The following is a 25,458-nucleotide window of genomic DNA, read 5'->3' as shown; positions in this document are numbered from 1 at the left end:
TGAGTGAGTGGCTTGTGATCCGTGAAGCCTGTGAACGCCCTGCCCTCGAGGAAGTTGCAGAAATGACGGATGGTCAAATACAGCGTCAGGAGCTGCCAGTCGAACCGCTGTATTTGAGCTCCAGTGGGCGCAGCTGCTTGCTGAAAAAGGCCAGCAGGCGCCATTGTCCATCGAGCCACTGTTCCAGAACCCCCTCCCCCCCCCCACCACTCCCGTAGCTGAGGCGTCCACGGAGAGTGCCATGTGTGCCTCCGGCCGCTGGTGCACCAGCAGCGTGGCGCTGGTTAGAGCTTCCTTTGTCGCTATGAAAGCCCTGTCCGTCTCCTCTGACCTCTTTTCTTTAGTGGTTATGAGGGCGAACAATGGGCGCATGGTTCGTGCGGCTCCGGAGATGAAACGATCATAAAAGTTCACCATCCCTGCGAACTCTTGGAGGCCTTTCAGAGTTGTGGATTTGGGGACTCGATGAACAGCCGCCAAAATGGTGTGCCCCAGGAACTGGAGGGACTCCTTGCCGAACTGGCATTTGGCCGCGTTGACCGTGAGGCTGAAGTCCGCCAGCCGGGCAAAGAGTGTTGGAGATGGGCTTTGTGTTCGTCACGGTTATGACTGGCAATGAGAATATCATCCAGGTAAATGAACACAAAGTCCAGGTCTTTTCCAACCGCGTCCATGAGGCGCTGAAACGTTTGGGCCGCTTTCTTTAGACCGGTACGCAGGAACTCGAAGAGGTCGAAAGGAGTGATAATGGCCATCTTACCCACATCGTCTGGATGCACCGGGATCTGATAGCACTTTGGGGAAGACCTGTGAGCCGTGGAGATTAGCGGAGAAATCCTGTATGTGGGGCACTGGGTACCTGTCGGGGGTGGTTGCATCATTTAACCAACGGTAGTCCCTGCACGGTCTCCAGCCCCCGGACGATTTTGGGACGAATATGGAGCGGCGATGCCCAGGCGCTGTCCGAGCGCTGGACGATTCCCAGTTCCTAGAGCCTGGAGAGCTCCTCCTTTCCCTGCTGGACCTTCTCAGGCGGTAGCTGCCTGGGTCTAATGTGGAGCAGGGGGCCCTGTGTGGCGATATGGTGGAAGACCCCATGCTGGGGCTGGGTGGCGTTGAACCGTGGCTCTAAGATGGTGGGGAAGTCGAGGAGGATCTTGTCAAACTCGTTCCTGGCGGCAGCTACGGTGGCAATTTCGGGCCTCCGGACTTCTGCTGTGTCCAGTTGGGTGGAGTGGAAAGTTTGGGCATTGACCAACCTTTTGCCCTTCATGTCAACCAGTAGGCCATGAGCTCTGAGGAAGTCGGCCCCTAACAGTGCGCTGCCTACGGAGACTAGGATGAACCTCCAGTGGAACTTCTCCTTCCTGATCTGGATCTGTGCCCTGTGAGTGCCGAAGGTCCTGATGGTGGAGCCGTTGGCCGCCCGCAGGGTTGGACCTCGAGATTGGATGCGAGTATCTAATGCTATGGAGGGTAGGATGCTGAGCTCAGCCCTGTGTCCATCAGGAATTGACGGCGGTGGATCTGTCCATCACATGAAGGGGACTGTTTGTGTGGCCAGCCGTCGCAGCCATCAACGGCAGCTGGCCTGGTCATTTGACTGAAACCCACAGAGCTGGTGGCACTTACGGGCTTGCGCTCCCCAGCACTGGTGGCAGAAACACCAGGTCGGCTGGCCCTCCTCTGGCTTGGTCTTGAGACCTGCATGTGGTCACCTGGTCATGCCACCTGGTTGAGGGTTGTCTCGTTCTCCCTCTTCATGCACCAGAGGGCATCCACACGGGTTGCTGCTCACCTCAGGTTTGAGAAGTCTTGATCTATGAGGAGCAGCTGGATGTCCTCCGGCATCTGTTCCAGGAATATCTGGCGGAAGAAAAAACAAGGCTTGTGGTCTTCCACCAGGGCCAGCATTTCGTCCATCAGCGCCGACGGACTACGGTCCCCAAGCCCATCTTGGAGAAGGAGCCTGGAAGTCTGTTGCTGGGGAGTTAGCCCGAAAGTTCTAAGCAGCAGGTGTTTGAGCATGGTGTACTTGCCCGTAGCCAGGGAGGTGGTGGATGATATCGTCCACCCTCGCTGCCGTATCTTGGTCCAGAGTGCTCACGACATAATAGAACATCGTGGCGTCTGAGGAGACGTTGCGGAGTTGAAACTATGCTTCCGCCTGCCCAAACCACGTTCTCAGTCGGTGGGTCCAAAAGGGGAGAATGCTTGATGGAGACAGCGTTAACCTCTGCTGAACCCATGGTGTTTTAAGTCCAGAAAAACGTCTAGGCTCGTCAGGGCCACCACTGTAGTATGAGCAGTGGAAGAAACACAGCCACTACGTTGAGGGTTGTTAATGTCTGTTTTTATTCAAATTCAGCCTGGCCCTTTAAGGGCAGCATGAGCTCAGTCACCTGGTGCATTGTGACATCATAATTGCTGCCCAGGGTGGGCGCTGGAAGGGATGCTGGAGTCAGAGAGAAACCTCTGACGACGTCATTTCCACATGGCTGCCCCGCCACGTAGCGATACAAGCAGGGCCGGTTCACCATGAGGATGTGTGCCACCACAGCTGTTCCAAATATTCCAGGTGTATCTCACTAAGCAATACTATTATAGTATAAAGTATATATTCAATGACTTTTGAAATATTATGAGCATCCCTCCATCCATAATTATATTAAGAGGAGCTGAAAATTCCAACCGTCTGGGTGAAGAGAAATTACAAAACCCCATTCTGACAATAATTTTAAATCAATAATCCATACTACAGCTAAGGCTTGTCATGAAACAGAAAGTTTCATAAACAATGATTCTGTCCCATGACTGTTCCTCTTATCTGGAACATGTGTCATTGAAGCGTTGACCCTTCTACCTCCTGAGAGAATTCACCTGAAATTCCACTGCAATTTACATCCCTCCAGAGATAGATTCTATGAGAGCACAAGGATCTCCACACCATGATCAACAAACTTATGAATAACCTGATGCCTTTCCAGTAATCATCAGGATCTTCAAGTAGGCTAGCTTAAAGAAAGTACTCCCAAACTACTATAAACACATGTAAAGGTCTACAACACATCTTCTGCAACAACATAAGCTGTGTTTCCATTTCCTGCATACAGGCAGCAGCTAAAGAGCACTGCATTGGCAGGGAAGACTCTACCGACATAGTCGATAGAGACAATGGATTTGGCAGAACATATATCAGAAATCTACGGTACAGTACAAGTTGTTCTGCCACAATGTTGTGCTGACCTAATAACCTACTCTAACAACCACCTGGTATTTTCCCAACTGCAGAGCCAACTATTTTCTCAGTTCCATGTACCTATCTAATTAATAGACTTTTAAAAGCTCAGATTGTACTTCCTCCAGGTTGCTGGCAGTGCATTCCACGCACATCATTCTGGTGTGTGAAAAACTTATCTCTTACATCCCTTCTTTACTTACTCCCACACACCTTAAAACTATGTTTCCTCTTCCTGCTGTGGCTTGAGCTCCCTGTCTGCTTCATAAAGACAACTGTTAGACCAGTACAGAATAGCAAGATGTCCTGCCTCAACAACTGAGGGGCTGGTTAAGGAGCATTTCAACTCGTGTTTCAGGGAGACCTTGACCCACTTCAATTCATCTACAATATTGTAACAATAGATGCCATCTCGCTGGCTCTCCACTTTGTATTTGATCACCCGGACCACAAGAAACCCTATGTCAGGCTGTTGTTCATGGACAGCATCTTGGCCTTCATTATCACCTTCATATAAAGTTCAAATTTAGTGTCAGAGTACATACATGACATGACATACAACCCTAAGGTTCTTTTTCCTGCAGGCCAAGCAGAATTTATACTTAGTATACTAATTTTTGCACCGGTAGTGCAAAAAAACTGTACTCAAGAAAAGATACTTATACATAAGCAAGAATTGTTAACAAGAAAGAGCAAACATATTGTGCAAAATAGAAAATAAATATTCAAAAATAACTAAAGGGCAAAGTAAGAATCTTTAAATGAGTCTCTGATTAAGTTTGTTGTTTTGGACTCTGATGTTTGAGGGGCAGCAACTGTTCCTGACTGTGGTAGTGTGAGTCTTGTGGCACCAAAAAAACTACCTTTCCTGATGGAAGCAACGAGAACAAAGTATGTCCTGGGTGGTGTGGTTCCTTAATACTCTTCAATGGTAGCATTCCAGGTAGATTTTTTCAATAGTGGAGGAAGTTTTGTCTTCAATGTACTGAACTGTGCCCATTACCTTTTGCAGAGATTTCTGCTCAAAGATATTGGTGCCCCCATACCAGGCCATGATGTAGCTGGTCAGCACATTTTTCACTGCATATCTGTAGAAATTTGTCAAGGTTTTCAATGTCATACCAAACCTCTGCAAACTCCTGAGAAAGTAGATGCGCTGATGTGCTTTCTTCATGATGCCATGAGTGCATTGGGTCCAGAGAGATCCTCCGAGATAATGTCTCCCAATAACTTAAATTTGCTCACCCACTCCACCTCTGATACCTCAATGATCAATGTATTTTACACCTCTGGTTTTCCTCTCCCGAAGTCCACAATTAGCTCCTTGAAATTTAGTGCAAGGTTGTTGTTAGTACACCATTCACCCAAGCTTCCAATCTCCCTCCTGTATGCTGATTCATTGCCCCTTTTTATACAACCCACTACTGTGGTATCATCATCAAATTTGTAGATGGTGTTATTGTCGTACTGAGCCACACAGTCTTAGGTGCAAAGTGAGTAGAGCAGGGCGCTAAGAACACAGCCCTGTGGTGTTCCAGTTCTGATGAAGATTGTGGAGATGTTCTTACCAATCTGCACTGAATGAGGTAAGGAGGTGAGAAAAATCCAGGATCCAATTACACAGTGGGGTGTTGAGGCCTAGGTTTTAAGAGTCTGCTGATTAGTTTTGAGGAGATAATGGCATTGAATGCTGAATAGCAATCGAGAAAGAACATCCTGATGAATGTGTCATTGCTGTCCAGGAGTTCCAGGGCTTTGCAATGGGCCTGTGAGTTGGCACCTGTCTTTGCCCTGTTATACAGGTACCTAACTTTTTATCTGGAATCATTGGGACCTGTCCTTGTTAAAAATCTTCAGGATTTCAGGATAATTTTAAAATGGCAGTCCCTTTAAACAAATGTGATGTTGCAAAATCGCACAAAACAGGGGGCATAGTGTGTTAAATTAATTTAGATTAATAAAGACCATAATATCATTGGCATGTTTTTTAAATTCTGAAGTAAAACTTCAAAATAAAACGGACTCAGACATTGCAGGCATCTCAAACAGTGCAAATGCAGTAAACGCACACTACAGCTCCAACGTTGCATCGGAATGAACTCTTTTTCAAGATTTCTTCCAATGTCGTCTGTTTAATTAAGAGGTTTCCGTCTAAGCAATCCCTCTTTAATTGAATAAACTGCCATAATCTTATGCTCACTGTTAAATGAAACTTGTTCCATCCCACCAATTAATTGATCGCACATTTTAACTATAGCATCAATGGTCATTTTTTTCACCCATGCGCACGATGTCTTCATCCTCATCACTACCCTCCTCATGCTTATTGATATTTCAGCAATTTCCCCATCACTCAATGAATGCACAACGAGTGCATCATGGTCAATGTTCAGCACTTCTTCAATGTCCGCTGCCTCTAACGTGTTTACATTTTCTCCTGCAACACTTTTGGCGTAGGCAATGAGGTTAGCGATCATCCTCCTCTCGTTACTGACACGAAAACCTTCAAAGACTTCACCTGTAGACTCATTGTTGATGGCCAATGTCTATACCAAGTATGTTTTAATGTTGCTTCAGTTACATTTCTCCATGCATTCACAAGTGCATAATCTGCAGAAGCTTTTTCACCACAGATTTTAAGATATTTTATACCGTGACCCTTCTTAAATTTTTGCTGCCAACCATCTGATGGTTCAGTTCTTTGTGGAATTCTCAAGCTTGTTTCATTACAAGCAGACCAGTCAGTGGCATGCATTCATTTCTTCGTTATCGCACCCACTCAATAAGCATTCAGTCAATATCTACATTTTTTGCCCAATACAAAGTTTTCCTTTTATTCATCAGTCTGTGGTCATCACTCTCACTGTAAAACTTCCACAACTGTTCTTTCTGTTTCCTCAAATCATATATGGTAGATGATCCCACACCATAATCCTCTGTAAGGTGACGCACAGATATCCTACTATTAAGCTTCTGCAATAACTCCACCTTCTGCACAATCGATGAAAGACGTTTTCTTTTCTTCATCTCACTGCTACCCATAGGGGATCTGCAGCTCTCTTTGACATGTTTTAAGCTTCACAGAGGCTTCCAACTGGTCGTGTCGACTGGGGGGCTGGTAGCAATGATGCTTGACAGGAAGGGGCTCTTATAATCACGTTAATCAGTGACGGCGCCCGACAGGGAGTCAGTCTTATAAAGTGATAATCATACTTATTAGTGATGGTGCGCGCCATGAAGAGCCACTTATTAGATGATCATTACTGCAAATTATCGACATGGAACTCGACGGCATACACAGGAGATGAGCGAGGTCAGGTTGGACCATGTTTGGCACCAAACTCCATCTTTAATGAGGAGATGTCAGCTAACAAAAAAAGTGCTGGTTTTTGGAGGCTATCAGTTTTCGGAATTCCAGATAAAAGGTTAGGCACCTGTACCAGCAAAACATAATAAAACAGTGATCTGGGACATTCATATACAATTGGATCATTGACTTCCTCATCGGCAGACCCTAAAGAGATTGTGAAGACTGTCAAAATCACTTCCTCCTTGCTGACTATCAATTCAGGTGCACCCCAAGAGTACGAATTTAATCCCCGCTCTACTCCCTGCACACTCAAGATTACATCGATAAGTTTGGCTCCAACGCAATCTATAAATTCACTGATTGCACCAGTTATTAGGTAAATAATGCAAAATGATTAATCAGAATGCAGGATGGAAAATGAGAATCTGATTCAGTGATGCCAGAACAACAATCTGGTTCTCAAAATTCGGAAGACCAAGAGGCAAATTGTGGATTTTAGGAAGATGAGGCAGAGGGACCACGGACCTGCCTTCACTGATGGGAAGGAACTCCAATATATCTACAGTAAAAATCATTGGCATTTGACACCGAAGGGGATTGGTAGATGCAGAATAAGTGCATTTTCTGGTTACTTGAAACTTCTTCTTTGGCTTGGCTTCGCGGACGAAGATTTATGGAGGGGGTAAATGTCCACGTCAGCTGCAGGCTCGTTTGTGGCTGACAAGTCCGATGCGAGACAGGCAGACACGGTTGCAGCGGTTGCAAGGGAAAATTGGTTGGTTGGGGTTGGGTGTTGGGTGTTTCCTCCTTTGTCTTTTGTCTGCTTCAAAGGAGGTTGCTGCCCGCCGAACTGTGAGGCGCCAAGATGCAAGGTTTGAGGCGATATCAGCCCATTGGTGGTGGTCAATGTGGCAGGCACCAAGAGATTTCTTTAGGCAGTCCTTGTACCTCTTCTTTGGTGCACCTCTGTCACGGTGGCCAGTGGAGAGCTCGCCATATAACACGATCTTGGGAAGGCGATGGTCCTCCATTCTGGAGACGTGACCTACCCAGCGCAGTTGGATCTTCAGCAGCGTGGATTTGATGCTGTCGGCCTCTGCCATCTCGAGTACTTCAATGTTGGAGATGAAGTCGCTCCAATGAATGCTGAGGATGGAGCGGAGACAACGCTGGTGGAAGCGTTCTAGGAGCCGTAGGTGATGCCGGTAGAGGACCCATGATTCGGAGCCGAACAGGAGTGTGGGTATGACAACGGCTCTGTATACGCTAATCTTTGTGTGGTTTTTCAGTTGGTTGTTTTTCCAGACTCTTTTGTGTAGTCTTCCAAAGGCGCTATTTGCCTTGGCGAGTCTGTTGTCTATCTCGTTGTCGATCCTTGCATCCGATGAAATGGTGCAGCCGAGATAGGTAAACCGGTTGACCGTTTTGAGTTTTGTGTGCCCGATGGAGATGTGATGGGGCTGGTAGTCATGGTGGGGAGCTGGCTGATGGAGGACCTCAGTTTTCTTCAGGCTGACTTCCAGGCCAAACATTTTGGCAGTTTCCACAAAACAGGACGTCAAGCGCTGAACTACTCTTTGCAGACGATGACTTGAAACTTACAATGCCTAATTAATACACCTGCATTTAGAATAAATGGTTCAAAAGACAAAAATATTTTACAGTTTTACCCTGAACAAACTTCACTTGCATGAATATATAAACCTTAAAGCATTTTCCTTTATTTTCTGTCAAATCTTTGAAAATACTTAACTGTCGCTGCATCTGCGGGTTCCTCCCTCTCAACGGAGCCACCCAAACCCAAGTTTACAGATAAAACCTTTGACCAGAGCAACTCTTACTAAGCAGGGATAAGGAGACACTTTAAGAGAGTCACCCCAACAGCAAGCGACATCAATCAGCTCTTCATCCTGGGCAACGCCATTGCTGTCTGGTAACCACTGACCACTGCCGACAACTTTATTCAAACACCTGCTGCAAGCAAAGCACGACCAAGGCACTCCGCTGGCTGAATATTTGCTCCCATCTTCTCCAGAAGTTTATATTACCTCAGAGAACAATGCTTTCACAATTTTAAAGTTAAATAGTTTTTACTTATTATTTTATTCTTATTCATTTTAATTTTAAAATTATTTTTGATTTTTTTTTCCAGTTGATTGAATTCCAGATACCAGGGGTTTTACTATACTTGCTAAGAAATCTGAGATGATTTAGCATGTTGTTCCCTACTCTATCAACACTGGGCTGCACCTGGGCAGAATGCTTTATTTGGTGCACCAGTAGAAGTTGTTTCATGGACATAGGTGACATGCCAAATTTTCTCAGGCTTCTGAGGAAGTAGAGGTACTGATATGCTTTCTTGGCCATTGCATTGACAATGGTCTGGACATGTTTACACCAAGGGACTTAAAGCTGTCCACTCTCTACCTCAACACTGTTGCTATGGATTGCAAATGAACTCTCATTTCCAAAAGTCAAATAACCAGTTCCTTGGTCTTGCTAATATTGGGGGAAAATATTACTGTCTGGCACCAAGGCACAAGTCCATCTATCTCACTTCTATACTCTGACTTGTTAAGAGATCATGCCTACAAATGTGGAGACATAAACTAATTTATAGATGGAGTTGGAGCAGTGTTTGGCCACACAGTCATGGGTGTACAACAAATATAGTAGGGGGCTGATTACACAGCCTTGCAGGATTCGAGTGTTGGGGATGATCAAGGAGGTGGTGTCACTGTTCACCACTGATTGCAACTTGCAGGATAGAAAGTTATGGATCCAATTGTGGAGAGGAGTTCTAAGACCAGGTCGCAGTTTGAGGAGGGGGGGTGGGTGGCGAGTTTTTGGTGCTGTTGTGTAAAAGGTGGAGCAATGGTCGGTAAATAAGCAGTCTGACGTTGATGCCCTTGCTGTCTAGGGTGGTGTTGGACCAGGGTCCTGTTACAGCAATAAGTTACCTGGAGTGGGTTATGGGTGGCTATAATAAATGTGAGCTGTAACCAACCTCACAAAGCACTGATGTCAGAGCCACCAGACAGTACATTCTTCTTCAGCACCAGCATGATAATGGTCTTTCTGAAGTAGTTGCATATATGTAGAGAAGTTAGAGATGTCTGAATATTTCTGCCAGTGGGTCTTTCCAGGCACAGAGGATACATTCAGGGACTCCATCTGGGCCAGTTCTTTCCCATGGGTTCAAACTCCAGAAGGCTGATCTGACATCTGTGATGATGACTGTGGTTCCTGGTATATTCAGGGTAGGAAATGAATGATCCACTGACTTGCTGGCTTCCTGCTTAAAGCATGCATGGAATGCATGAAGGTGATCCAGGAGGGATGCAGCAGAGTTCTTTGCTATTTTGTCCAGTTTTGCTTGGTAGCCTATGAAGTCATGCACTACATCAGTGCCTTGTGTCTGTGAGGTTCATCTACAAGTTGAGAGATGCTTCTTCATTGGCTAGAAATCAGTTGGAGCTGTTCTGACATTCTAAAGTGAACTATCAAAATGCAAGATTTTTCTTTTTTTAACACTGTTTGTTGAATTCACCCAAAAACTTAGATGCTGGGCATTTATTGGAATTAAGTAAATTATATATTGTGGAGATTTTGCATTCATGTGTTTCAATTATCGGCATCTTACCTGGAAAGCACCTTACTGTGAGTGTTAATTACATTCAGCGCTTCCTTGAAATTTCCATTGTGGACCAGACAGACCACTTTACAATGCAGTGCAATTATATCATCCTTGTCATCTTGCAGGACTGTAGGGAAAAATACAGTTAATTAACAGATTTTATGACAATAAACATTATCATTAAAAGTCATAAATTTAGCATCACGTATATGTATGCATGGAAAAGCCAAACTAACTAATTTACACCTATTTTAAAATGCTCCTGTGGCTAAAAATATGGCATACTATTTTCCAAAGATGTGGCAAGGACTTGAGTTATCAGAAGAGACTGGATAGGCTGGGGTTGCTTTTCTTGGACCAAAGGGATGACCTTAATAGAGATTTATAAATAAGATGAATGATCAGTCTTTTTCCAAGGGTAGGGAATCCAAAACCATGGCACAAAGAGAAGACAAAGATTTGAATAGGCTAAAATTGTTTCCATTGGTGGGGGAGATGAGAACTAGGGTACATAGCCTCAATATTCAGGATTCAGTAGTAGATTTAGGAAGGAGATGAGGAGGAACTGCTTTTCCCAGAGGGTTGTGAATCTGTTGAATTCACTACCCATTGAAGCAGTGGAGGCTACCTCAACAAGGTTGGATATATTTTTACATTGTACAGGAATTAAGGGATAGGGGAAAAGGCAGGTAGGTGGAGATGAGCCGATTATCAGATCAGCCATTTTCTCATTGAATGGCTCAATGGGCTGGATGTCCTTCTCCTGCTCCTATTTCTATGTTCTTATGTAAGAGGTCATGAGAAACAATGTTTTACAGAGAGGGTGGTGGGTATATGAAATGAGATGCCAAAGGAAGTGATAGAGGGAGGTACAATTACAAGAAATTTGGACAGGTACATGGATAAGAAAGGTTAAGAGGGACATGGGCCAAATGCAATCAATTAGGAATTGGTCAACAAGGCACCTTGATTGCCATGGATACATTGGGCAAAGAACCTGCTTCCATGCTGTACAACCAGGTTTACTATAATTTCCATGAACTTTGATTTTCCCACAGGTAATAATTTTTCTCCATGATAAATATTTGAAAAGTTCCACTGAGTCCATCTTGTGCCTGATGTAAGCAGTATTGAACTGCATTGTTTGAGAAACAAAATTTGCAAATGCTGGAATCTTAAGTGAACAAAGGCAAGTTGGAGGGACTGAGCAGGTAAGACAGCATCCATACTCAGGGGGCAAACATTGAATTGTGTATTGTTACATGTAGTAAGAAACAGTAAAACCCAGCTGATGGAGGTCCTAATGGACACCAGCATCTCACTGCAGCAGACCACTGGCCCTGCAGAATTCAAGGCAGCTTCCATCAGCCTGGTGCCCAAGAGAGCAAAAGTAACTGGACTAAATGACCACCACCCAGTGACACTGACCTTGACGTCATGAAGTGCTTTGAGCAACTGGTGATGGAATTCAAAATCACTCCTTGCAGTCACATTGGACCCATCCCAGTTTTCCTACTGTTCAAACCAGTTCACAGATGATGCCATAGCCTTGACCCTCCACTCAGTCCTGACCCACCTCGAGAATTATGCCTCATATATTATGCTGTTGTTCAATGACTTCACCTTGGCGTTCAATATGATCATACCTCAGAGATTGGTGGATATAATTTAAAAATTTGTAACAAACATGTATATCAAACTGCAAGAAAAGGAGAACGAGGAAACAAATGATAAACCTAAACAAAAATGGGAACAAGATCTAAACATAGAGATAAAGAATGAAACATGGGAGAAGCTATGCTCTGGAACTATGAGAAATACAATAAACACGAGGTTACGCATGATACAATATAACTGGATACACAGGCTATACATCACACCACAAAAGTTAAATAAATGGGACCCAACAGTATCAGACAGATGTTTTCGCTGTAAAAAGGAAATGGGAACAACAATTCATGCAATTTGGACATGTGAGAAAGTGGAAAAATTTTGGGAAGATCTAAACCAAATATTAAATAAAATCACAAAAAGCAATATACCAAAAAACCCAGAGATCTTCCTCCTAAGTAATATAAGAAACAAATTTGGACTCGATTTGGATGGAGCACAAAAAAGATTTGTTATGATAGCTCTAGCTGTAGCAAAAAAATGTATTATGTCAACCTGGAAATTAGAAGTCAACTTGAGAATACAACAATGGTATATAGAAATGAATAAATGTATTCCATTAGAAAAAATAACATATAATTTAAGAAATAACATTACAATATTCAAACAAATATGGGAGCCATACATGAAACACAATAGAGAAATCCTACCGTGGACTTCCACCACCTAAAATGACAGAAGGAGAAGATAACGAAAAGAACTGACTCAGGAAAATTTCTTGTTTATTTTTGTTGGGTGACCACATTGTTTGGCGGGTTTGGTGTGTCTTGTAGATTGAACTTTAAATAAATGGGGAAGGGAGGGAGGGAAGGGAGGGGGGAAAAAGGGGGAGAAAACGACACTGTATATACTTAAGAAGAAAAATGTCTGTATGTATCTTGGTCAATATGGTTTATAGTGTGAAAAATAAAAAATTTAAAAAAAATAGATTGGTGGATAAACTGTTCTTACTGGAACTCAACACCTCTCTCTGCAACTGGATCCTGGACTGCTTGACTAAAAAACTACAGTCAGTCCGGGTTGGCAGCAAAACCTCAAGTCTCATCGTGCAGAACACTGGCACACCTCAGGGCTGCATGCACAGCCTGCTATTGTTCATGCTGCTGACTTATGATTGCACTGTCAAATTCTAGACAACAAAGTTTTTGGGTGGCTTAAACGGAAAAAACACACCATCTTAAACAGAGGAAATTGGGAAGCTTGTAAAATGGTACGAGAACCACCCATGTCGCAAAATGGATAAGACAAAGAAGATACTTGTGGACCTTCAGAGGAGGTCAACCACTCTCCATTGCACATCAATGGTTCCGTCATAGAGAGAGTGGAGTGCACAAAGTTCCTTCACGTCCATATAAAGGATGACATATTCTGGACCCACAACACCCCCTCATTAGTCAGGAGGGCACAGCAGTGCCTACATTTCCTTAGGAGGTTGGGAAGATAAGGCTACCAGCCAGCATTCTGACATTTTACAGGAGTACAATTGAGTGCCCTGTCTGGCTGCATCATTGTGTGGTAAGGTAGCTGCAAAGCATCAGACCGAAAGTCAAAAGAAGATCATTAAAACAACCAAGGTCACTGGGGCCTCCCTTTCCTCTATTGATGACATTTACTGGGAGCGTTGCTTAAATTGGGCTCAAAGAATTATTGAGGACCAGGGTCAGTGCCAAAAGGAGTGTTAGGGGAGGGCATTAGGGTAACTGGATGGGGCACAGTCTGACAGCGGGGGTTGGGGGTGGTGTTGGTGGTGGCCTACCTGCCGAGCAGACGTAAACCTCCTCTGACCCTCTGACGTAGCAGCCGAAAGCACTGCTCTTACTGCATGGAGAGTCATTGATGTGTCAAGTCAAACACCAGTGACGGGTCTGACGGTGAGTGTTTGGGAGCATAGCACCTTGCATGGGGGGGGGGAGGGGGCCATGCCAGGCGAGCATATGCCAGTGCACCTCCCAATGAGGGGCCATGCCCGTGAATGCCTCCCTTAGCGCTGACCATGTTGAGGACACTTTCCATCCAGTACACAGTATCTCTGACCTACTGCAACAGGAGCTTAAAAATGCATACTGCCAGGCTGGGAAATAGCTTCTTCCTGCAGGCTGTGAGATTGATGAACAGTATTCTGTAACTGAATAAATCATCTCAAAATATTTATATATTTATTTTAAATTATTTCTTTATGTATACTTGTGACTGTGGGCTATGCATTATGTATGCACCATGGACCAGAGAAATTATGTTTCGTTGAGTTGTACATGAATATTTAAATAATAAACTTCAACTTGAAATGTCTTGAATGCAATCCATGCAAGTATAGCAGGTGGTACAATAATAAAACAAAGATCAGGGCTTTGTCTTCAAGTCAAAAAGTGAATGGTACAGAAAAATACCAGGATATTATCTTTCACCAATGAGAGGTTGATGCAAGTGTCTGATAACAACAAGAAAAGAAGTCATTGAATCTGGAAGCTCCCAACAAATGAGGGAGAGAAGAGAGCACGATCAGGGGAGGTGTGGATGGAGTCAATGGAGGGGAGGTTGGTTTATGTGATGGCCTGACATGTTTTCACAACTCTGCAGATTCTTGCTGTCTTGGACTGAGCAGCTTCTGTGCCAAGCTTGATGCATCTGGACAACATTCGTGTTAACTGAGCCACACTCCACTTCTAACAACAAACACTTTCGTTCTCCTCAATGATTCGAAAACACTCCACTTTAATCTTGATTGGTCCAAAATCATAATTCTTACACTACACTACTTACTGTTCAATGCAACTTCAATTATTACACAATATCACTTTACATGTCAAGGAAAATAGGCTGATTTACAAAATTATCCGAGGGATTTTCAATTCAATCTATTTTTGTTTTTTAATATTTCTATCTTTGTCAACAACTGTACACCAACCACCAGTCTTATTCCAATGAGGTTTTAAACCTACAAAATCATTCCTTCATGTAATTATATAACATTACTGAACAGACCCTACAGCCCATGATGCTGTGCCAACCTTGAGAATAGGATGTAGACAGGCTACAGAGCTGGCTGGAGAAGTGGCAGGTGGAGTTAAGGGTAAAGTGATGCACCTTGGAAGGTCTAACTTGAAAGTAGAGATTGTGGTTAATGGCAGGATTCTTAACTGCACAGATGATCAGAGGAACCTTGGGACCTAGGTCCATAGATCCCTCAAGGTTGTCAGGCAAGTTGACAGGGTGGTTAAGAAGGAATATGGTATGTTTGCCTTCATTAGTCAGAGGATTGAATTCGAGCCAGGAGGTAATGTTGCATCTCTATAGAACTCTGATTAGACCACGCTTGGAATACTTTGTTCTGTTCTGGTTATCTCATTACAGGAAGGATGAGGGAGCTTTGGAGAAGATGCAGAGACTTACAAGTGTATGGCCTGGATTGGAGAATATGTCATGTGAAACACGATTGATAGAATGAGGGGTTTTATTCTTTGGATTGTCAAAAGATGAGAGGTGACATAATAGAGGTATACAAGATTATGAGGGGTTAGATAAGGTAGGCAGTCAGCATCTTTATCCTGCAGCAAATATAGCAAATGCCAGAAGACATCAATTTAAGGTGAGAGAAGGAAAGTTTAAGGGAGATGCCAGAGGTAATTTTTTAAAATTCAAAGTGGAGGGTAGCTGCCGCAGGTGGTGGTGGAGGCTGGTACAAAAGGGACATTTAAAAGATTCTTGGATAGGCACGTGGATGCAAGAAAAATAGAGAATTATGGGTTTGAGATCAGGAAAAATTAGATTGTTGTGCAGGTTTCTATGGTTCAGCACAACATCATGGGCTGAAGGGACTGTATTGCGCTGTAATGTTCTGGGTTCCATCAACCACTTCACAATCAGTCTAACCCTTCCATTCCTCATAGCCCATAAGCTCTGTGGAAGTAAGGGTCTGCCTAGTGTGGATTAACGTAGATGGATCCATTTTAATTAATGTTTACATGTGCCTTGCAGCTTTGTGAAAACATGCAGGGAGGATTTTAAATAACTGAAGAGAAGTGTGCAGTTCCACAATGTGCGTTATCAGGCAAACATCTGCCTGCAAGTAAATCTCTGTCAGCCTCGAATTCCTCATATTAAATGAATCGCAGGAGCAAAGCCCAGAAAGGCAAAATATACAAGCTAAATGTCAGGTGTCTCTGATTTAAAAACTGGTTACTCTGCCTTTTATCTCGTGTTATCTCTTGGGTATTAAGAAAACCGTGTGAAAACAAGAGTGGCTAATGTCCAGATGTTAGTTCCCTATCTTAGGTTAACAAAAGTATTCACAGTAACAAGAATGGTGATATCTCTTGGGTGCCGAAAATCTCAATTTTCTTTACATCCATGTGCCCAAGTTTTTTTAAAATATTCCCATTGTACTAGGCTCCATCACCAGCTCCAGTAGTGCATTTCAGGCACCCACCATTCCTCTGGAAAAAAAAAATTACCTTTGACATCTCCCCCAAAACTTTTGTCCATTTACCTTAAATGGATATCCTCTGGTCAAGGCCATTGCCACCCTAGGGAAAAGATGCTGGCTGTCCACTCTATGTATGCCCCTCAGAATCTTGTACATCTCTATTAAGTTGCCTCTCATCAATCAAAAAAGCTCAAGCTCTCTCAACCTTTCTTCATAACGTACATTCTCTCATCCAGGCAGCATCTTGGTAAATCTCCTTGGCACCCTCTGAAGATTCTACATCCTTCCCATAAAGAGGAAACCTGAATTGGTTACAATTCTGTCATCTAATCTAATCAGTTATATATAGCTGCAATATTACCTCACAGCTCTTGAACCCAATCCCTGTGGCAACATTGATCCCCTCACCTCCAGACCACAATTAGTGAGGATTGGTAAGAACATCTCCTCCACAATCTCCATCAGTACCAGAGCACCACAGGGCTGCATTCTTAGCCCCCTGCTCTATTCACCTTGCACCTACAACTGTGTGGCTCAGTACGACAATAACACCATCTACAAATTTGCTGACAATACCATGGTATAAAGAAAGGTGATGAGTCAGGATACAGGAGATTGAAAACTTGGCTGAATGGTACACCAACAACAACATTGTACTCAATGCCACCAAAACTAAGGAGCTGATTATTGACTTCAGGATGGGAAAGCCAGAGGTATACAATCCAGTGATCATTGGGGGATCAGAGCCAGAGAGGGTGAGAAAATTTAAGTTCTTGGGAGTCAATCTCTTGGAGGATCTTTCCTGGATCTAAGCACTAATGGCAATATGAACAAAGCATGTCAGTGCCTTGAATTCCTCAGGAGTTTGCAATGACACCAGAACCTTGGCAAATTTCTACAGATGTGGGATGGAAGGTGAGCTGTATGGCTGCATCATAGTCTGGTATGGGGACACCAATATCCCTGAGCATAAAGCCCTCAAAAAGATAATGGACACAGCCCAGGACATCACAGGGAAATCCCTCCCCACAACCAAGAACATCTACGGGAACGTTGCCATCAGAGATCCACACCACCCAGCACATGCTCTGTTCTCACTGCTTCCATCACGAAAGAGGTATAGGTGCCACAAGATTCACACCACCAGGTTCAGGAACAGCTGCTACCCCTCCACCATCAGACTCTTCAACAACAAACTCAATCAGGGACTCATTTAAGGACTTTTACTTGTGCACTTTATTGATTTTTTTTAAATTCTCTCTGTATTCCAGTCAGTTTATTTACATTTGTTATCTGTTTACATGTATATACTGTGTACAGTATTTTTGCAATAAGTGGTAGTACTGCCTCACCACAGGAAAAAGAATCTCAGGGTTGTATGTGATGTCATGTACATACTCTGACAATAAATCTGAAGAATCTATGGACTTGGACCCCAAAAATCTCTCCATTTCTCCAGACAGTGAATTCCATTTTCCAAAGTATTGGAACTTCAGTTCACACGTATCCAGATTGACCTCCATCTTCCACTTTTCAGCCTGTCTGTATTCCATTGTAACCCACAACAACCCTCTACTCTGTTCACAACACCTTCAACCTTGATCACCTGCAAAATTGCTGACCCACCCCTCCACTTCCACATTCCAGTTATTAATAAAAATTACAAAGACAAAGGGTCCCAGCAAAATGCCACTAGTCATCAATGTCCAGCAGAATACATCCATCTACCTCGACCTTCAAATCCACGCAGTCAAGTTTCCATTGGTTACGTTATGCCTCATGACTTTCTGGATGAGCCTACCATGGGGAACTTTGTCAAATGCCTAACTAAAATTCATATACTCCACAACCTGCCTCCATATACTTTCATCAATTGTGGCCTACTTGAAAAATTCAATTTAGCTCGTGGGCACCACCTGCACCTCACAAAGCCATGCTGATTCTCCCTGAGAAGACAATAGGCTCTCCAACTGCTTATAAACCCTGTCTCTAAAAATTTTCTCCAATGGCTTGACCACCATTGACCTAATTCACTGGTCATTTATTCCCTGGTTTATCTCTATTATCTTTCTTGAACAATAGATCTACATTTGCCACCCTCAGTCCTCTGGGACCACACCTGCAGCTAGGAAGGATGCAAAGCTATCCTTGCAATCTCTTCTTTTTCTCCAGTAGTAACCTGACTGTGCCCCTTGGTTCTGCATCTACCATTCACCCAACCAGGAGAAACATTCTCCGAGGATCCAGCACATCAAGCATCGTCTGAATGTTCTACCTTTCCAAGAGATCTCTCCTAAACTCTGTAAATACAGTCCAGTGAGTTGCTGTACTCCCAGGGCGGAAGTAGCAAACACCAGAGGTCAAATGTACAAAGTAAGGGGAGAAAAGTTTAGAGGAGACATCATGGGTAAATTATTTTTACACAGGGTGCCTGAAATGTTTTGCCAGGGGTGGTGGTGGAAGCTGAAACAATGGAGGCATTTAAGAGACTCTTAGACCATCAGATGGAGGGAGGGTCTCTTTTTTTTTGGTAGGTCAATACAATAGCGTGGGCCGAAGGGCCGATTGTGTTGAAATTCTTCTCATAAGAATGCCCCGAGACCCCAAGAATCAACAGCACGCTTACGGTTCGACGCCGACCTCCGCTGCTGCCGGCGTGGAGTTCGGACGATCTACCAATGACCTCCACATTCCCGGCCCCGACTTCACCTCAACCCAGAAAATCCTGCTAACCGAAGCTCAATCAACTGCCTGCGGATCTCTCACACTCACTCAAGTACCGAGAGTCTCACTTCATCCCCATTTTGCCCTGGACGCGTTAGCCGGTCCCCGGACCAACCAGCCCACCCGGGCCCCAAGTCCAACCAGCCCACCCCGTTCCACGGATCCGCTCCCAAAGCCCTCCCAAGGAACCGGGCTCTCTGGCAGCATCACAGCTTACTTTTGTTGAGTGATTTAAGGGCCCGACTATAATCAGAGGCCTGGCCGTAGCGATTAACCTCCGTCCACAGCTGCGTTAACCACACACAACTCGCCATGACAGAGACACCGTCATCCAGCCAGCGGCGCCGATCCCCCCCTCCCGGCGCTAGCGCCCCCTACTGGTCGCCGGGTCGCCACCGCCACATGCCGGCCTGATTGATGAAGTGGAGCGTAGCGGAGGTACCACTCTGTCTTCCCACTTTCATGGGAATAATGTATTTTTAAAAAATCTCTATGTCTTTATTTATTTATTGTGCAAATGTTACCTTGTATTAACCTACCAAAAACATCACCTCACACTGAATGCCTTGGAGTCAGATGGCCTGGAAACAAGCCCTTCAGCTCCACCCGCCCACTCCAACCAAAAATATCCCATCCACACTAGTCCCATCTGTCTGCATTTGCCCTATATCCCTCTAAATCTACTCACTCCATGTAGGTGTCTGAATGTTTCTAGGTGGCAGCTTGTTCCATGCACCAGTCACCTCTGTATTAAAAAATGTTACCCTCAAGTTCCTGTTAAATCTCTCCTCCCTCAGCTTAAATCTCTGACTTCAGGTTCCTGATACTCCTGCTCTATTCCACTCAATATTTTGCATACTTCTCAGAGATCATTCCTCATCCTTCTGCACTCCAAACCTGCTCAATCTCCCCGTAGTTCAGGTCCCGAGTCCTGGCAACATCCCCGTAAATTTTCTCTGTGCCCTCTCCAGTTTTACATCTTTCCTATAGCACAGTGATCAAAACTGAACACAATACTCCAAATGTGGCTTCACCAATGTCTTATGCAACTTCCATGTGACCTCTCAACTTCTACACTCAATTCTCTGACTGATGAAGGTCAATGTGCCTTTTTGACTTCCTGTCGACCTGTGTCGCCACTTTCAAGGTACTATGTACCTGTACTCCTTGATCCCTCTGCTCAACAACATTCACCAGATCTCTATTGTCAGAAACACAAATTCTCACAAATGAGTCTCTTTAAGATCGGTGACACGACAAGCTTTATTCTCAAGTCTGCAGAGTTGGACTCAACCGGCTTCTCGCCAATTCGAGCCCCGATACATACAGTGCATTGTTTTTTATACAATTTGCTTGTCCTTCGGCATCTCCACTACACTGCTTTAATTGGTTAGTTTTTGCAGAATCATCCTGATTACTGTTAGTCACGCACACCACGATCATTCATGACCTCTGCTCACACCAAATTCTGTTTTTCACTCTTTATCAATCTTTGGCTCCTGCATGTCTCTCTTTAGTTAAATCTGTTTTAGTCTGTTGTAACATTTTCCAGCTAAACTCCAGTGGTTAGCCCCCTTTTATGACTAATCATCACATTTTAACTTAAACCCTTTTTAACCCAAATTGTCTATCTATAACATCTATCATACATTGTGTTGGTCTTACCCATCTTAGACTTTCCAAAATGAATTATCTCACATTTCTCTCTATTAAAATCTCTTCAACCACTCCTCTGCCCACATCCTCAACTGCTTCTGCTGCAATCTTTCGCTATTTATAATATCAGGCACTTTCACGTCATATTCTCCTTACTTATCCAAATTAAATAGCATTTGGCCCAATTTTCCACTTCTTGTTCCTGCTGAAAACCTCACAAAATCTCCTTCATTGTCCATAAAATCACCAATTTTGATGTATTTTCATCCAAATTGTTAATGTAGATGATCCTCACTTATCACATGCCTCCAGTCTGGAAAAAAAAACCCTCCACTACTATCCTCTGACTTCGACCACCCTCTGAATCCTACCAGTAAGCCAATTTTGTATCCAATTGGTCAGGGTATCCTGCAGCCCATGTGATATAACCTTCCAGAATAGCCTTCCATACGGAACCTTATCCACAGCCTTGCTAAAGTCCATGCAAATAATGACCACTGCCCTGTCAAGCCTCTTTGTCACCTTTTCATAAAAATCAGATTTGTGATACAGAATTTCCCACAGTGAAAAACATGCTGACTATTGCAGCCCTTCTTTAGTATAGGAAAACTGTCAGAAACACAAATTCTCACAAATGAGTCTCTTTAAGACCGGTGACACGATCAACTCTGCAGAGTTGGACTCAACCGGCTTCTAGCCAAGTCAAGCCCCGATACATACAGTACGTTGTTTTTTATACAATTTGCTTGTCCTTCGGCATCTCCACTACACTGCTTTAATTGGTTAGTTTTTGCAGAATCATCCTGATTACTGTTAGTCACGCACAACACGATCATTCATGACCTCTGCCAACACCAAATTCTGTTTTTCACTCTTTATCAATCTTTGGCTCCTGCATGTCTCTCTGTAGTTAAATCTGTTGCAAGTCTGTTGTAACATTTTCCAGCTAAACTCTAGTGGTTAGCCCCGTTTTATGACTAATCATCACATTTTAACTTAAACCCTTTTTAAGCCAAATTCTCTATCTATAACAAAAACCATTCTGGTACCTCTCCTGTGGCTAACAACAATGCAGATATCTCTGCCAAGGCCACAGCAAGTTCTTTCATAGCTTCTCACAATATCCAAGCATACACTTTGTCAGTACCCTCGGATTTATCCACTTTAATTTGCTTTAAGAGCATCAGCACCCCCTCTGGGTGGGACGAAGAGGGCCAGTCCGGCTGGGGTTTGGGTGGAGAGATGGGGCAGGATGGGAAGGGACAGGGTGGGATGGGGAGGGCCAGTCTGGCTGAGGTGGGGTCGAAGGGACAGGTACAGGATAGGGAGAGCCAGTGTGGCTGGGGGTGGATGGGGAGGGCATGGTGGGATAAGAAGGGCCAATAAGAAGGACAGGGGTGAGATGGGAGGCCTAGTGTGGCTGGGGGGAGGGCAGGGGCGGGACAGGAACGTGAAAGGAAGGGCCAGCTTGACTGGTCGCCGCAACCGACGAGGTTTGATTCCAGTAATCGCTTTCAGTGCGCATGATTGCAGCTCATTTCCGTGTTGTGATTGGTCGGTGGATGCTAAGCGACCCCACTATGGACCGAATGGACTATACGGTGCATGAGGCATGGAACGACGCCACCAACGTTTACCTGATCGCTGTGCTGCTCAGTGTCGGCTTGCTGCTCTATGCGAGGAGGCGAGTGGGACTGCGAGGCAGGGCCGCGGTGGGTGGGAAGGGGAGCGCTCGGGTGAGTGCGCGGCCAGAGGCCTCCACGGCTGCGGTCAGTTGGCGTGGCCTTTCAATAGAACTATGGTGACTACAGGATCACCCACCCATATGGAAATTGATTGCGCCGCTGGATTCCTCCTCCTCCTACCCGCTCCCTGTCCAACGTCCCCCCCCCCCCCGGCTCCCGGTCCAACCCCCCCGGCTCCCGGTCCAACCCCCCCCGGCTCCCGGTCCAACCCCCCCGGCTCCCGGTCCAACCCCCCCCGGCTCCCGGTCCAACCCCCCCCGGCTCCGGTCCAACCCCCCCCACCCTCCGGGTCCACCCCCCCCACCCTCCGGGTCCACCCCCCCCACCCTCCGGGTCCACCCCCCCACCCTCCGGGTCCGCCCCCCCCCACCCTCCGGGTCCGCCCCCCCCACCCTCCGGGTCCGCCCCCCCCACCCTCCGGTCCGCCCCCCCCCCCCACCCTCCGGGTCCGCCCCCCCCCACCCTCCGGGTCCACCCCCCCCCCCCCCCCCCCCCCCCGTTTTTGGAGTTGTTCTAATGCCCTGTATTAGCCAGGGCAGCTCATCAACCCAGTTCAAGCTCTCTAACCGAGCCATTAAGGGTGACTTGAGATGTCAATGAAATCTTTCCACCGTTCCATTAGCGTGGGAACGATAGGCATTTGTACGATTAATTGTTGCACCGAGCAAGTGAGACAAGGCCGTCCACAGCAAGGAAGTAAATGTGGTCCTCTATCCGAAGTAATATGCGCCCGTAAACCAAAACGTGTCATTCAGGAACTGAGCAACACCCGAGCACCATGACCACTGCGTAAACCTGTTTATTACTGTAAAAAGATAACAGTATCCTCTTGAAACAGGAAACAAACCAACGATGTCCATGTGGACATGACCAAAACGCTGACTAACTGCTGGGAAGTGCCTTAGTATGCCACTGAACTTTTGCTTTTTGGAAGTCAATGCAGGACTTCGCTATTTGTGTAACGTCTTTTTTTTAAGACTGTGCCCCATGAACCTGTCCGAAGCCACATGAATGGTTGATCTAATTGATGATGTGAAAGACCATGCACAGAGTCGAATACTCGACGTGTCCTTGATTCTGAACTACTGGGCGGCATGGGTGTTCCATTGATATATCACCAGAGGAGTAGTTTGCCATTAACTCCAAACTAGACCTCTTCGATTGCAAGTTCATGATTGCAGTCCGATAAGCATTTGTCTCATGGTAATGTTTTTGGACAAGCTGTGAGGTCAATACCTTGATCTACAGATGAAACCTCGAGTGGAGCAGAGCGGGAAAGTGCATCTGCTACTATGTTGTCTTTTCTGGAAATGTGTAGTATTTTAGTGGAGAATTGTGAAATGAATGATAATTGCCATTGTTGTTGCACTGACCAGGGGTCTGCGACCTTGAAAAATGCAAATGTTTAGAGCTTATGTTCGGTGTACATAGTAAAATCTCTTCCCGCCAAAAAAATAACAGAAGTGTGGAACAGACAAATATATGGCCAAAAGCTCCTTATCAAAAGCACAGTATTTCTTCTCTGCTTCACAAAGGTGGCAGTATAAGAATGCTAACGGTTTCCATTGCCCATTGATATATTGATGAAGTGCACCTCCTATGGCCATACTGGAAGCATCTGTTGAAGGGCTGCACTTAAACTGAGCAGCTGAGCATAGTGGCATGAGTCAGCAAATCTTTTGTCTTCAAGAGGGCATTGTTTCCCTCTTCAGTCTGGCATTTCCAGACAGTAAATCGAAAAGAGGCATCATGATATGAACTGCTCCTGAAAGAAACCGGTGGTAAAATTTACCATTCCCAAGAATTTCTGCAGGCTTTTAACTGTAGCAGGTCTTGAATATTTGATAATGGCCTCAACTTTGGATGGCACCTTCCTGAGTAATCCTATGCCCCAAGTAATCAATCATTTTTTGTCTAAAAACACATTTATCCGGATTGAAGGTCAGTCCAATCTTTTGAAGACAAATGATAAGTATACGAAGATTTTTCAAATGTTGTTCCTTAGTCCCACTGGCCACTAAAATGTCGTTGAGGTAAATGAAGACATTGGTCATACCACGTCCTAAAGCATCCATCACCCGTTGAAATGATTGAGCGGCATTCTTTAATCTGAGTGGCATTTGTAAAATTTGAACAACCCAAATGGGGTAATTATTGCTGTTTGTGGAATGTCTTCTGGCTCTACTGGAACTTGGTGATAGCCATATACTGTCTATTTTGGAGAAGATCTTCGCTAAATGCAAATTAGCAGAGAAATCCTGATTATAAGATATCGGATAATGATCCAGAATGATGGTGTCATTAAGCTGCCTGTAATCTCCACGAGGTCGCCAACCTCCATTGCGTTTAAGAACCATATGTAATGGAGATGCCCAGGGACTGGCGGACCTATGAATTATGCCTAGTTCCTCCATCTTGGTAAATTCTTTCTTCACTAAGTGCAGCTTTATCATGGATAGGAGGGCCCTTAGTACAAATGCAATGAGTAACACCATGCTTTGCAGTGGAGGCAGACAATTGTAGAGTATTAATCTCAGGGAAATCTTCCAACAGCTTGGAGAATTCATCTACTGGTTTACTTAATGTTTAAAGTCGCAAAGCAGGGGTATAGGTAGGTATCTGACAGAGGAATAGTCTGAAAAGTAGTTCCATCTGTTAACCGACATCCTTTTAAGTCAACTAGGAATGAATGACCCCGAAGAAAATCTGCACCAAGCAAAGGTCGGGATACCACTGCTATAATAAATGGCCAAGTCTAGAGATGGTTTTCGAACTTGACTTTCATCTTCTTGGTGCCAAAAGTCAGAATGTTGGAACTGTTAACTGCTTGTAATTGCAGGTTCAAGGTAGGATGGCGTGTGTCTAAACCAGTGGGTGGAAATATTCTAACTTCTGAACCTGTGTCCACCAGAAATTTTCGCTGGGATAACTGGTCGCATACATACAGAAGACTTGCATGTTTCTTCCCAAACACCACAGCCCTTACTGGCCATTTCCCACAAATGTGCAGGGTGGAAGGCACTTGCGGGCATTTACTCCCCAATGCTGGTGGTA

General features: G+C 44.7%; 2 protein-coding genes across 4 annotated transcripts in view; one reads left to right on the top strand and one right to left on the bottom strand.

Annotated features, from left to right (window-relative positions):
• srp72 (signal recognition particle 72) overlaps positions 1-19,361 on the bottom strand; it is a 137,918-nt gene extending 118,557 nt beyond the window's left edge. For 2 of the 3 annotated variants that reach the window (XM_069926131.1, XM_069926133.1), the window contains exons 1-2: positions 19,221-19,360; positions 10,192-10,312 (exon numbers count right to left, since the gene is read on the bottom strand). In XM_069926131.1, coding sequence (XP_069782232.1) covers positions 10,192-10,312; positions 19,221-19,317 — 218 coding nt within the window. In that variant the 5' untranslated portion in view covers positions 19,318-19,360. Of the gene's footprint in view, positions 1-10,191; positions 10,313-19,220 lie in introns of all 3 variants that reach the window. The other variant, XM_069926132.1, reaches the window with a different exon arrangement.
• Positions 19,362-22,160: 2,799 nt separating this feature from the next.
• smim19 (small integral membrane protein 19) overlaps positions 22,161-25,458 on the top strand; it is a 7,750-nt gene continuing 4,452 nt past the window's right edge. The window contains exon 1 of the mRNA XM_069926130.1: positions 22,161-22,343. Within this exon, the coding sequence (XP_069782231.1) occupies positions 22,183-22,343 (161 nt within the window). The 5' untranslated portion in view covers positions 22,161-22,182. The remainder of the gene's footprint in view (positions 22,344-25,458) is intronic.

This window comes from Narcine bancroftii, chromosome 3, assembly GCF_036971445.1.
Source record: "Narcine bancroftii isolate sNarBan1 chromosome 3, sNarBan1.hap1, whole genome shotgun sequence".
NCBI classification, from domain to species: domain Eukaryota; kingdom Metazoa; phylum Chordata; class Chondrichthyes; order Torpediniformes; family Narcinidae; genus Narcine; species Narcine bancroftii.
Note: the sequence above shows the minus strand (reverse complement) of the source record. Positions and strands in the feature narration are given on the sequence as shown.